Here is a 13754-nt window from a genome sequence, read left to right on the forward strand (position 1 = left end):
GAATTTGCAGTGAGAGGAGGGAGAGGTTACACAAAAATATCTAGCTGTACTTTTCCAGTTTGGTGAATTTGTGAGCTCTATCTCTGTAGTCAAAGCCCTGAATGGAAAGAAAATATAAAGGTGGGAGGGAGAAGGAGAACCTTTGATTTATGGTGTGTGAGAACATACCAAAACCAACATTAAGATGAAAAGAGCCATTCCAGATTGCATAATAGTCATTCCACAGCTTTGTTATATCTCTGTATGTTGCTTCTCGCTCAGAGTAAGCTTGAGAATAAACCATTAAAATAACCCTGCAGCACAAATTTGAATAGAGAGTTTCAGGTGAAACACAGGCTGCTTTCTTGTTTCTCTTGGCAAGTTAATGTTGGAGGTGGATAGATGGGAGCAGCAAGAGGGAAGGGAGGGTTTACCTTCTCTGTCTTTGTAAACTAGAAATAAGTTCATGTACTAGTCCTGTGTTACAGTAGCATTGCCAGCTTCTTTCTGGTACATTTTTATCAGCATTTCATAACTTCCCAATGACCACTAGCTCCACTGAGACCCTGTAGAGATAATACTTTTTATAGAAAAGCCCTTCTTTTTTTGAAAAGACAATGTTTTAAAATGTTTTTTTGTTAACCATTATTGATGTAACTCAATAAAATGAGCAGTGCTGTCCATTAATTTCTTTTATCACTGGCCCTAATACTGTCATAGGAATACAAACTATCCGGTTATGTGGAGTTGCTGTAATGCTTGCAGGTGTTTCATAAGTGACTGTACAGTCTTCTCCTTCAGAGAATCCTTTAGCTTGGAAAAGACTTTTAAGATTGAGTCCAGCCGTTAACCCAGCACTGCCAAGTCCACCAGTAAACCATGTCCCTCAGCACCTCATCTACATGTCTTTTAAATACCTCCAGGGCTGGAGACTCCCATCTCCTCACTGGGCATCCTGTTCCAATGCTTGACAACCCTTTGGGTGAAGAATTTTTTCCTCATATCCAATCTAAACCTCCCCTGGCACAACTTGAGGTGGTTTCCTATTGTCCTGTTACTTGGGAGAAGAGACCAGCCTTCACCTCACTACAGCCTTCTTTCAGGCAGTTGTAGAGAGTGAGAAGGTCTCCCCTGAGCCTTTTTTTCTTCAGGCTAAGCAGCCCCAGTTCCCTCGGCCATTCCTCACAAGACTTTTACTCTCGATTCTTCACCAGCTTTGTTGCCCTCCTTTGGACATGCTCCAGAACCATAATGTCCTTTTTGTAGTGAGGGGCCCAAAGCTGAACCCAGTATTTGAGGTATGGCCTCACCAGTGCCAAGTACAGGGGGACATCCCTGCCCTGCTTGCTGGCCACACTGTTTCTGATACAAGCCAGGATGCTGGTGGTCATCTTGGCCACATGGTGACTCGTATTCAGCCGGCTGTTTACCAACCCCCCCAGAAGTCCTTTTCTGCCAGGCAGCTTGCCAGCCATGCTTCCCCACACTTGGTGTGTTGGAGAGGGTCGCTGTAACCTAAGTGCAGGACTTGGCCTTGTTGAGCCTCATCCCACTGGCCTCAGTTTATTGATCCAGCCTGTCCAGATTCCCTCTGGGCCTTCCTGGCTCCAAGCAGACCAACACTCCTGCCCAACTTGGTGTCATCAGCAAACTTGCTGAGGGTGCACTCGATCCCCTCATCCAGATCATTGATGATGATGTTAAACAGAACAGGCCCCAGTACTGAGCCCTGGAGAACACCACTTGTGACTGGCCACCACCTGGATTTAACTCCACTCACCACCTCTCCTTGGGCCCAGCCATCCCGTGTTTTACCCAGCAGAGGGTACGCCCACCCAAGCCATGAGCAGCCAGCTTCTTCACTCACCTCTCCCAAATGCTCTGCAGCCTGCACGAGGAGCACACTGCAGTTACTCTTCACACACAGCAGCCAGACCAGTCCATGGGATCTTTGCAGATTTTTTTAATGCGTTTCTTTTGAAAGCTTTTTATTTTCAAATGTTTTAGGGAGAATACATTTTAAGCCTTCACTGCAAACCAGGGCAGACATTGTCGAGCCAACAGTTTAAGTGGTGTTTGCTTGTCCAGATAACTGTGCCATGCACTTGCAGTTCTGATGCAGTTTTGTTATTATGTAATTTACTTTGTCCCTGTTAATCTGTAAGCTCCTTAGAGCAGGGACCAGGAAGTTTTGGTTTAATAGGTGTATTTTAGGTGTAGTAGAGTGCAGTGCTCAGGCTTGCAGTCATGCATCACTTGAGCCATCTTAGCCTCTAGTAAGTAAATATTACTTTCCTGAACCCTCACTGGAAGATATTTAAGCAGAGTTTTATTCACTGGAGACTGTGTGTCCACCAGTAGCTTACCACTTCTGGTATAGATTATCACCTGCATTTTTAGAGCTCTTCTGATTTATAGCATATGTTGAAAATTCTCTTTTGACATTGAAGGGTGAAGTGCAGTCTCTCAGCCCAGACTACCCTCATGTTTTAGTTAAGAAGTTACCCCATGGACTCTGAGGACACCAGAGTATCTTTGCTCTCAGCAAATAGGAACTGAGCTATTAATTCTAGCTATTAATTAATATCTGTTTGGAGAAGTTTTTGCTTTCCTACATGATAGAACTTATTTGTATAATTACAGATGTTATCACATGATGAGCAAGCTGTGTTGGGTTGTTTCTTCTTTATGTATGAAGAAGATTGTTAAGTTATTTTCTTAGAATAGTAATGAATTTTTGGAAATAATGTATGTTACTTTAAGGTATGCAACTTTTTAATTTAAATTTCCTGAGGTTAGGGATAATGTGAGCAAGTAAATCTGGTTTCCACTGTAACGTACAACCTGACAGGCTCTGATAAGGTTGGGATGAGGACTTATTGCATTTCATAGAGTGTTAAGAAGAGTGAAATCCATTTGGTGTTTTTACCTTTACTTTTGTGTTGCTAAACACATCCTAAGCACTGTGTTTCAGCCATCTTTTAGAAAGTTAAATCCCAAACTACATATGAGAATGGATGATTCAGAAGTGAATTAAGTGAATCCCAGCATGGTAGGGGTTAGAAGTGACCTCTTTAGATCACCTAGTCCAACTCCCCCTGCTAAAGCTGGGTCACCCAGAGCAGGGTGCCCAGGGTGGTGTCCACGTGGGTTTGGAATCTCTCCACAACCTCTCTGGGTTGAGCCTGGTCCAGGGCAGGGCTCTGGCACCCTCCATTCTCAGATGTTTTTGGCCTTGAACAACAGAATCTGTCTCTGCAATCAGCCTTGCTGTCACAGCAGGATTTGGATTCAGGGGCTGTCAGAGGGACCATGGAACCTAAATGTTTCTGTGGTTCTGTTTTGGTCTAGCGAGGTGCTAAACCAGAACACTGGAGGCAAGAGTGTATGAAAAGAGGACTGTGCTTATTGAGCTGTTAAACTGATACCTTCAGGAAACACAAAATTTACAAAAGTCTTTTCCATTTTTTTTGTGATGGGATTGTCATGAAAATATTCTTTTACAGTGCTGGAGAAAAACCTCTCACTTCAGAAAAGTGTTTTTCCTTAGTTTAAAGAGGATTGAGTTCTACTAAATGGCTTGCTTAGTGATATGTAACTAACCATATCTTATGAAATCTACTGATTACCAAGAAAAAAGAGAAATTTGACTATAGAGAAACGGGACTTACCATGGAGCTTTTAAACTTACTAAACCTCTTATTGAAAGCAGCAACGTCAGAAGTCACTGCTGTTTTGGAAGTGTAGTAACTAAAGAGGATCTGTCTGTCAAAAGGCCCATTGGGATACAGATGTTTGCTGACAGACTAAATCATATTCATGTTAATTGGTAATTTCAGGTCTCCTATTTGCATCTTACTCTTATTTCCCGTTTAATAAAGATGAATGAAACAAAAGTAGTAACAGGATGTTAGGATTTTGACTAAATATCCTCATAATAGAGTCTTCCATAAGTGCTGAAAAATCAGAGTATAGATAATAAGGAAAAATGTGAATTTAAAATGATTTGCTGCTTCAGCTACTGGACAGACTTCATACCTCACCTGCTATGTCATTGATGTACTGACTAATATTATATTCTGAAGATTTGAATTCACTTCTTACTGACATACCACAAGTCTTGGGCAGCCTAAATCCTATTCTTCTGTTAGCCCAGTGTAGCTGATTACTGTAGACTGTCCTTGTTTCAAAACAGACAAACCCTTGGGTGTTGGCATGGCACTGCCTTGAAGTGATAAATCTGTCCCTTGGTTCATCACACTTTGAAACTCTTTAGTTGTCATTTTCAAGGATCTCTTGTATTGTTTTAAAAAAATAATAATAGAGAGACCCTCACTTTATCAGTAATATTTTTGCTCTTGCTTCAGAGGTTTTTAGGATGAAGTGGCTCCTCTCTTCACATTGTAGATAACTGTAAACACTAAAAAATTCAGTGCTCTATTTAATTGTGTGCCTACTCAGTTCACCTTATTGTTTGCCATCTTTCTCAGCAGTATTTTAATATTGACCTTTTCTCAGTTGTCATTCTTGATCCTGTACTACATCCTTTTCCCTAATATAGTCACATGCTGGTGTAGCCTTCTGTGAAACCCATTCAGATTCAGCAGAGAAATTCCAGCCTCCCTTTTCAGCATTTCTATAGGAGGAAAGCCCAGGGCATGGATATGGACTGGGGGCTTTCTGAATCCTGCATCTTCTTTTGGGGAACTGCACTGGAATGAAACAGGAATGAGTAAGAGAAGCCAGGTCCTCAGGTTTTTGTTGTGGCAATATGATGCTTATTGGGGTCTACAAATGTAGGTGCAAGTCTAACCCATATAGCAAAGGTCAAGAGAGACTTTATCACAGTAATGGTTCAGAGGGAGAGGGAGGCAAGATTTCATTTATTAACATGCTCATTTATAAAAACTGTTTTTTAAAGAAAAAAAAAATTGTTTCCATATAAATCATAATACCAAACAAAATCCCCTCTAGCTTTGTGGCCCTCTGGAAAGAATCTATAGTTTGTATAGTAATTTTAGTTTCTGTAGTATTTTATTGTTGTTGAACAGATCAGAGTATAAAATAACTTTTATTATTTAAGATTCATGTAGGTGAGTCTGACATTTTTAGATTATTTGAATCTGTGATGTTTACAGTATGGAAGTTGATAATTCAGATTTGTTAGGAACTGGCTGTGGAACCTTAGTATTTTATTAGTCCAGAAACACACTCTCTGAAATACGATTGTTCCAGAGAATATATTCTTGCAGAGCTAAACTGATAACAGCTATTTAAAATCCAGTGCTACATGTTTTTCAGTACAAAACAGGTTAATGTTCTACAGAATGTAATTGCCAATTTTGCTGTCAAGACTTCAGTCTCACCAGCAGAAGCAACATTTTTAGAATCAGTCTAAACACCTTCACAGTTGTTGAGCCCATGTTAAGGTGCAGTGTTTGTGTAATCCCTGTTACTGCATTACTACTGTGGAGTCAGGTCACCTCATGGTCTGACATGTGAACACACTTCCACATTCCCATGTGGAGGACAAGTGGCCTTTTTAGTTCCATACATCTGTGAGACAGGAAAGAAGCTGACTGTGCCATGACAGGTACTTGAATTTTGGTTTCACATGACTTAGGGTAGTACTTTCTAGAATTTTCCCCCTCTTCCCAGTAAACACAGCAATGCATATGTACTGTTTTTTCCCAAAGGCCACTTCTGTGGGAGGAGAACTGAAAGCAGAGGTGGGTCTCTCTAAGTTAATATGCTGTCTGCAGGGAGCAGCTCAGAGCAGAACTCTGAACTTCTGATGCTGTTTTCCTCTTTCAGAAATGTCCTCCCCTCTAAAGTTCATGTTTCTGAAAGCCAGAAGAAAAGAACTGTTCAGAAAAGAGCATTATATTTAAAATGGAAAAATACATTCCAGGTGCTCATTGTGTTTCTATTTAATATTTGGCTAATGTGATTAGGAGAGAGAGAGAACGGAGAGCACCAAAGCTGAGATTAGTGAAAAGCAGAGCAGCAAGTGACTTTTGAGAGGAGGTGTTTGAAGGAGAAAGAAGCTGCTTGAAGTTTGTGAAGAAATAGTGCTCCAGAAATGCACAGAGCACTGTGGATTGGTGGAGGGCAGGAAGGGAGCAGGGACACGTGTGACATTTAATTTCAAAGATCTCACGTGTTAAGAAACACTGGCAATTTTTGTGATCTTGTGATGTCACCAACATGCAGAAAGGACTTGATTGCATAGCCTCTCCTGGGCCTGCTGCAGTTTAAGCCGTAACATTGTCTTGGCCCCTTGGATTCCCCCGATTCCACGTGGGGTTATTTTGTAGCCTATGCTATGGTGTTGTGTTTCTGTTAGTTTTTATGAGTTCCAGTTTTCTCTTCTAGCCATAGGTAGGTAAGAGTGTATCTGTGTGCTTCTCTATCACAGGGAGTATATAGGCTGTATTAATACTTGGGCAGTGGTGTTGAAAAGATAACTAAAAAAATTTTTATACAAATAAATACCTGTGGCAGCAGGGAAGGAAATGGGGGAATAGGTTGCAAAAAACCTGACTTATTTTACACATATAATTCAAGATGTCTTTAATTACAGCTAATTACAAAGCTTGACCTTGACAAATAGTGCTTTGGGCCAGGTTTACTACTTTGGAGGGAAATGCTTGAAATGTGTTGTGCTTTTGTTTTTTTTATTTTAAGCTGCTTTTAAGACTTCTTCCCAGCAGCAGCCTGCCCTGATCACTGGCAGGGCTTACTCTGCCTTGCCTGCTGCCAACGTGCCAGGGCAGCTGCTGGTTTGCATGCAAGTTGTTTTTATGAAGGTGGATGCATGCTAGCCCTCATCTTTCTCCTTCCCACCCCATCAATGGCAGAATTAGGTGTTTTTTTAAGGGAGCTGGAGAAGTGAAAGCAGAATTCTGCAGTTCATTGATGTTTGAAGGTGGTTCTCGGTTTTAACGTTCTGCAAGTGAAATCTCCTTCTACTAAATATATTAAATTAAAGATCCTTTCTTCTACAGCCCCCTAGCCAATGTTCCTGATAGCAGGTGTGCCACAAGGAATTGGGATATTATATCACATAACACTAAAAGATGGTTGAAACCAAATAATCGAAGCAGCACTGCAGTAAGTTCTAGTGATGCCTCAGCTCAGTACTGCTGACAAAAATACAGTGTGCTTAAATAAAATATGCAAATACTGGATAACAAAACAAAGCAATACATAAGAACACAGAATTCCTGTGAAAGCTTTTTCTGTTACAAGAAATATAGAAGTTACCATGTCCATTTTAACATACTTGTAACCTTTTTCTTGCAAGATTTTGAATAAAAGCTAGATTTAGATGAGTGTTCACCAAATGCTTGAGGTTTGTGCACTAATGTAAAGAAATAGAACTGGTTTGTTTCTCAGTAAAAGACTCAAGTGTGTAGCCCTGGAGCTTCCTTATAATTATGTCTAATTTTCACTTGGCTTTGTACTACTAAATTTTAATTAGCAGCTTAGAAATCAACAGGAAACCAGCCCAGCTACAGTAGGTGACAGTTGTGCTGAAGTGAGTGGCACTAGACTAGTGTTACTGCTGGATTACCCTGCTCTTGTTGCATTGCATGCCTCCAAGTAGGTGCCATTTTTTGGTGCATATGTACGTTCTTAAGAAAACTAAGTGTGACTTTCCTGGGTAGGGACATTTTTTCATGTAAAAGGGATGGTCATACATAACTTTAATGTTCAGAGGGTAAAAGAATATTAAAGTCACTAGTAGTTGGTTGTTGCTGGCCTACATGGTAATGGATATCTCACACAAAATTATTGCTTTTCTCCTTTCTCTTCTTAGGAGACGTTGACCCAGCAGCAAGTGTCATCTCATTAGGTCTTGTATCTCTGATGTTGTGGATAACGGAGTCCTCCAGCGATGAAATGAGAGCAGTGGACACATCTCAGCACGTCAGTCTAGAGCGTTCAGAATCGAAACCTGGGACAGGCTGGGGCCGTGGGGCAGAAACAACAGCCTCCCCTCTCCCCCCCACCCCACACAGAACCAGTGGAAGCTTCCAGTCATGGCCTACCAAAAAAAAACACAAGCAAAAAAAAAAAAAAGCTTTTTGTTACGGGAACCGCGTTGAAGGTGAATTTTCTTCGAGGAGCAGAAGCCAAGGAATGAGATGGTTAACTTGGCCAGTGAGCAGCTTGGTGGAAACAAAGATCAGCCTGAAATTCTGATGGATTACGCTGGAAAGGGAAAGGTCTTTGACAGCTCAGTATGTGGGAGAACCAAGTCCTAAAGTTGGTGCGAGTTGCGTTATCTCCGAGTTGAGCCCTTGGCGTTGGAAGGGTGTTCTCTGGGGGGGTGAATCTGCAGTAGAAAAACATAGAGCAAATGGTGCAATCCAAAAGAAAACCCTGACAAGCAGGAAAACGTCTTATCAAACACTCCTCAGCGAGAAAGTTTTTGGTTAAGGAATAGCCTTTTGCTGCCAGTTGAGCAAGAAAGAGTGGGTGGGGAGGGGTAAAGAACTTAAGAGCCAAGGAGGTTAAATGTCTGTTAAGGTTTAAAATGGAATGTGAAGTTGATGAACACAGAGTGTTGACTTGTACTGCTTGGAACAGCCTGACACCAGCCTAAGGACAGGGATGTAGTTGAGCCCATTGTATGTATCATTGAAAACCAAAACGTGCCAGTCAGCATAACAGGAGGATGTCAAGGAGTGGATCCAAATATTTTGTTGATCTTCATGGGTTGGTAAGCCTCTGTGTCTATTGAAACAACAAAAAACAAGTTTTAAAAAAAATTCAGTCTGGAAACAAGTAGGATTTTTTTTTTTCTTTCTGAGTAGAAATGAGGTTTCTTGGTCTGTTTCTGACAATCTGTTATTTATTAGCATAGGGTTTTGTTTGCTTTCAGGTAGAGGTAGTTAATTGAGTTAAGGAGCTCATCTGTATGTTACTAATTTTTTTTTCTAGCTCTTTTAAAATCCTTTTTACCACTGTTATTTTTTGGTTTCTGCATGTAGGAAGAGAGACTTGTAAAATTGTAACATTTCATACAGAAATGCCACCCGATCTTCACCAGCTTCAGAAATCTGACCTTTGCCAATGCTGCAATAAAGTGTTGTAATTTAGGACTGGTGTCTGTCTCTCTACATTGACTTTGTTCTGGACTGATGTTTGAGGAGTTGTGGCATCCCGTGGGGCTGCAGCTGGGGCAGTGCTTCACACAAGGAAGGTGGAAAAGCCAATGGCATTTTAAGAGAGCAGGAGGACTCCTGCCCCAGAAACAGACTTGCAGCACAGTTAAATTTCCATGCTCTTTAGCAGGGAGTTGTGAAACCGAGCTCATCATTTCACATAACATGTCATACACATTTAATCTCACTTGAGTGAAGTGAAGCTGGTTTTGGCTAGGTTTCTCTAAACTTCTGCCAGATCTCATTGTGTAAGGAGGCTGGTGAGTTTGTGGTCACCCAGACCCCCAGGATTTCACAGCTGTCTCCAAGCACAGTTGTCTCTGTGCCCAGGGAAGGTCCCTTTTTCCTCAGGGAAGGTGGGATGTACGTGCCCTATAAGGAGGAGTATGGTGTAGGAAGACCAGGTCTTCATTTCAAGCCTCATGTGATTCTTTTCATATCATTTTTTTCCACATAAAACTTATGGGTGTGTTTATTAATCACATTTGTAACTCTGAGCTCCTCCAGAAATGTCTTCCACAGCAATAGGACCATATCCATTGGTCCAATCTAATTTCTGCTTCCCTGATGAAAAATGCTGCCAATTCCTAATAGCAAATTAAACATCTAATTGTGGTTCAAACGAAAGTCAACTTCCTTTTCTCAACGTGCTGCTTAGTTTCAAAAGCATTTAATTTATCCAAATTGAATAACTGCATAAAAATGGAACGTGAGGCCACATTAGCTTTATTTTGTGTCGGTCGATCGAATGCCTTGGATGGAATTTGGATCGATGGAAATAGCTTTATAAAATTATTTGCTGAATATAGTTGGGGGTCAGCTGGGGATTTCCCTGACCAGGCTGACCTATAAAAAAAAAAAAAAAAAAAAATTTGGTGAAACCTTTCAAAGTATAATTTTAAAATAAACTAATCTACTGTTAGCTGCATAAAAATCTTATGTCAGAAATGATGGCAAGTGAAACCATCATGGTTGGACATACATAGTGGGGGAAAAAAATGATTCCTCCTTTTCATTCATGGCTTTTCCACTTGCTGACCCCAGAACCTGGTGCTGGGCTCGGTGTCATTCTGCTGCTTGCAGAGCAGTGTTGTCACCTGATTCACCTACAACTTGTTGCTATAGGGGTTTCATGGTTTCCTTTCATTTTTGTCTTCCTTTAAATATATTTAATTGAAGTGATCAGGTGAGCAGCTTGGTTTAACTACAGAAGAGGCGAATAACCTACACTTTGATCAGGGGTTTTCTGTTCTCTGTCAATATTGCTGCTTTAGCCAGATTGCAGGATGTTTGTTTAATGAATGAAATGATGTCCAGTGCCATTTCTCCTGTTTTCCTACAGCACAGTGTCCCGCAGGTGCCAGAGGGCACCGGGGAAATCACTCCACAGCCAAGCTGTGGCATCGCCTGGTGGGAGAGGGGGTGTTCCTCTGGAGAGTTTCCCAAGGGGGGCTGGTTGAAGGAGCTCCTGCTCGAGCCTTTCTGTAGCAGTGTTCCCGAGCACGCCTGGAGTTAGTTCAGTCTGCGTGTGCAGATGAAGGAGAGGTTGATCCATGGCCTGGACTGCACAGGGGATTTCTGTGATGGGAGCGCTCTCGGGAAGGGGTTTGCGCAGGAGTCGGCTCCGGGAATTGGAAGTTGTGTCCTCACTGCTGGGGCTCCCTGAGCTGGCTTGCTGACAGCCAGGAATGTGTTGTGTGACTGTACTCTGCAGCTTTTGTGCCTTCCCACATCTCTTAAGCCCCTGAAACTCAAGGCAGGGGCAGGGGGAGTGAAGTTCCTTCTGCAGATGAGGTTTGGGACCACTTGAAGAACCTGAACATGTGTAAGTCCGTGGGACCTGATGAGGTGCACCCTGGGGCATGCCAGGGGCTGGAACCCCTCCCCTGTGCAGAAAGCCTGAGAGTTGGGGTGTTCAGCCTGGAGAAGGCTCCAGGGAGACCTTCTTGTGGCCTTCCAGTATCTGAAGGGGGCCTACAGGAAAGATGGGATGGGGCTTTTTGGAGAGGTATGTTGGGACAGGACAAAGGGTAACGGTTTAAAAGAGAGTAGATTTCGGTTAGATATTAGGAAGAAATGCTTCACGATGAGGGTGGTGAGGCACTGGAAGAAGTTTCCCAAAGAAGCTGTGGATGCCCCATCCCTGGAAGTGTTAAAGGCCAGGTTGGATGGAGCTTTGAGCTGCCTGGTCTTGTGGAAGGTGTCCCTGCCCATGGCAGGGGATTTGGACTAGTTAGTCCCTTCCAACCCAAACCTCTCTGTGGTGCTATGAGTTGTGTGTCACTTGAAAGCTCATTTGAGCTGAGATGCTGTGTGAGGAGTCCTCCAGGATGGAGCCAGGGTGGCCGGGAAGCTCTGAAACCAGGAAGGGCCAGGTCCACACAGAAGTGTCCCAGGCAACACCTTCAGCTCCAGCTGGGGGCACTGCCTGTCCTCTACCCTGCAGTGCTGTAGCCTGGTAAAACTAAGAGAAAAGGTGTAAAGCTTTAAGGAGCTGCTGGGTTTTGGGACTTGCTCTGATGTTACTGACGTCCCAGGCCCTCAGAGGAAGATGTCCACAGGGCTCTGCTGTTACAGAGATAGAACCATGCAGACACAGAGGGATGCTCATCCCCTGCAGCACACGCTCCTGCTGGAGTGCTCTGAATGTTGAGGCTTAGAAAGCCACCTCTGCATGGTGGAGACCACCTGATTTGCTCAGGTTCTCAGGGTTTTTCCCCAAGCTGCTGCCAGCTCTGTGCTCGTTATCCTTGTGCTTTTCTGTTGGGAGGTGGAAATGAAGGTAGGCAAAGGAAAAAAGTGAGGAAACAAACTTGCTAATTACTGTTGTCCCCCAAAAGTTGTGCTGTAGTATTAAGACCACATATCCCAGCCAGGTAAGTGAATATACTGAAAATAAACACAAAAAAAATAATACCACAAGCTTGCTGTTGCCCTGATAATTTTTTTTTTTATCTTTTCTTCTGAGCTTTGTTGCTCATTTTTTCCACACTGAGGTTTTTCCCTCGGCCATGTGCCAGTCTGCCCTGCTGAAGATGCTCGTCTGAGACGACACTTTGCTGCCTCTACTGAGAACTCAGCTATTAATAGGTTTTTTTCCAACCACTCCTAAGGAGATCCTGGCACACAGGGAGTAGGAAACTGGGCGAGAACCAAACAAGTGAGGAAATGTCAAAACATTTACTTGTATTGTTGCTTTTAAGTTGTTATTGTCAGTTATTCTTGTTAGTTATTATTGTGCCATTAAAACACTAAAGTGTTCATGATTGTAGTTAAAAGAACAAAGTGTTTTGTTAAGAAGATCCAATCCCTTCCCTTCTCTTCCCTCCAAATGGTTGAGACATTTAAAAAGGAGGGAAAAATTTAGATTTTGCTCATGTTTATTTGTTCTTGGACATTTACCTGAAAAAAGTTCGTTTTGCATGGGATAAAGGGGAGCAACCTTTTCTGCTGGAAAGAAGTCATGGTTGACAGCCCAAAACAAACACTTTGTTCCTTGTTGTGGGGTTTTTTGTTTCAATTTGATTTGAGTTTTTCCCCAACATTTTAGGAAATTAGGAAAAAATTCTTCAAATTAGGAAAAAGTTCTTCAGTATGAGGGTGATACGTCCCTGGAACAGGTTGCCCAGACAGGTGGCGGAGAGATCAGGCTGGATGAAGCTCTGAGTAGCTTGATCTAGTTGGAGATGTCTCTGCCTATGGTTGGGGGGTTGGACTAGATGACCTTTGGAGGTCCCTTCCAGCCTAGACATTGTATGATTCTGTGATTTGGGTAGTACCTCAGAGTTGCCTGGGTAAGGCCACCCCTGTCTCACACTCATTAGCGTGTTTCACAGCTGTAACACCCATGAGTGGGACCAGGGAAGCAATTTTGGATACTGGTGATGTTCTTCCCCATTAAAGGTACCATCACTGGACCAACCCTTTGGCTGCAATGGAGCTGTTGGCCTCATCTTTTAGCTCCTGGAGACTGCAGGTTGGTTGTGACCCCACAGCTATTCCCTGTAATGCTGATGGCCGCATTTTGAGGTAGATTGAGGTAAGCATCACTGCTGCCCTGCAAACCCCAGGAGTCCCCAGGTGTGAACCACCTCCCTCCACCACAGTGTGGGCAGCCCTGGAGCTGGCACCATGACTGAGAAAGCCAAGGAGTGTCTGTGTGTTGGGTTGTGTGGTTGTGGGAGGCACCTGGCTGTGTGCTCTGCTCCATCCGTTTGATGTCAGTTATTGACATTCTGGGAAAAACACTCACTTTGAGTTTATTTACGTGGTGTGAAATCCCTGGGGCTACATTTATCCCTGAGAAAGGGCTCCACTGACCTGCTCTTGATAAATAATCCAGTACTTCAAGGGTGGTTACATCACTCAGCTCTGTTTGCAGCAAATACTTCCAGACAGTTCTCCTCTTGCCACTGGAGCCTCTGTGGTGACTTTTGTGGCAGCTCATCCCCATGGACCGTGGCCAAGGGCTGTACTGCCAAAGCTGCCCGGTCCCAGGTGACCTCCATCCCACCTGGTGGCTCTCCAGCTCCTCTCGCAGTATCAGCACCTGCAGTGATGCAGGGGAGGAGACTCATTCCTTCCCTTTGGACCTGTATCTCA

General features: G+C 43.0%; 1 protein-coding gene across 1 annotated transcript in view; it reads left to right on the top strand.

Annotated features, from left to right (window-relative positions):
- UPF2 (UPF2 regulator of nonsense transcripts homolog (yeast)) overlaps positions 1-8264 on the top strand; it is a 58402-nt gene extending 50138 nt beyond the window's left edge. Inside the window, exon 21 of the mRNA XM_008948018.1 lies at positions 7802-8264. Within this exon, the coding sequence (XP_008946266.1) occupies positions 7802-7811 (10 nt within the window). The 3' untranslated portion in view covers positions 7812-8264. The remainder of the gene's footprint in view (positions 1-7801) is intronic.
- The last annotated feature ends 5490 nt before the right edge of the window (positions 8265-13754 follow it).

Source organism: Merops nubicus, unplaced genomic scaffold (assembly GCF_000691845.1).
Source record: "Merops nubicus isolate BGI_N331 unplaced genomic scaffold, ASM69184v1 scaffold3209, whole genome shotgun sequence".
Classification (NCBI taxonomy): Eukaryota; Metazoa; Chordata; class Aves; order Coraciiformes; family Meropidae; genus Merops; species Merops nubicus.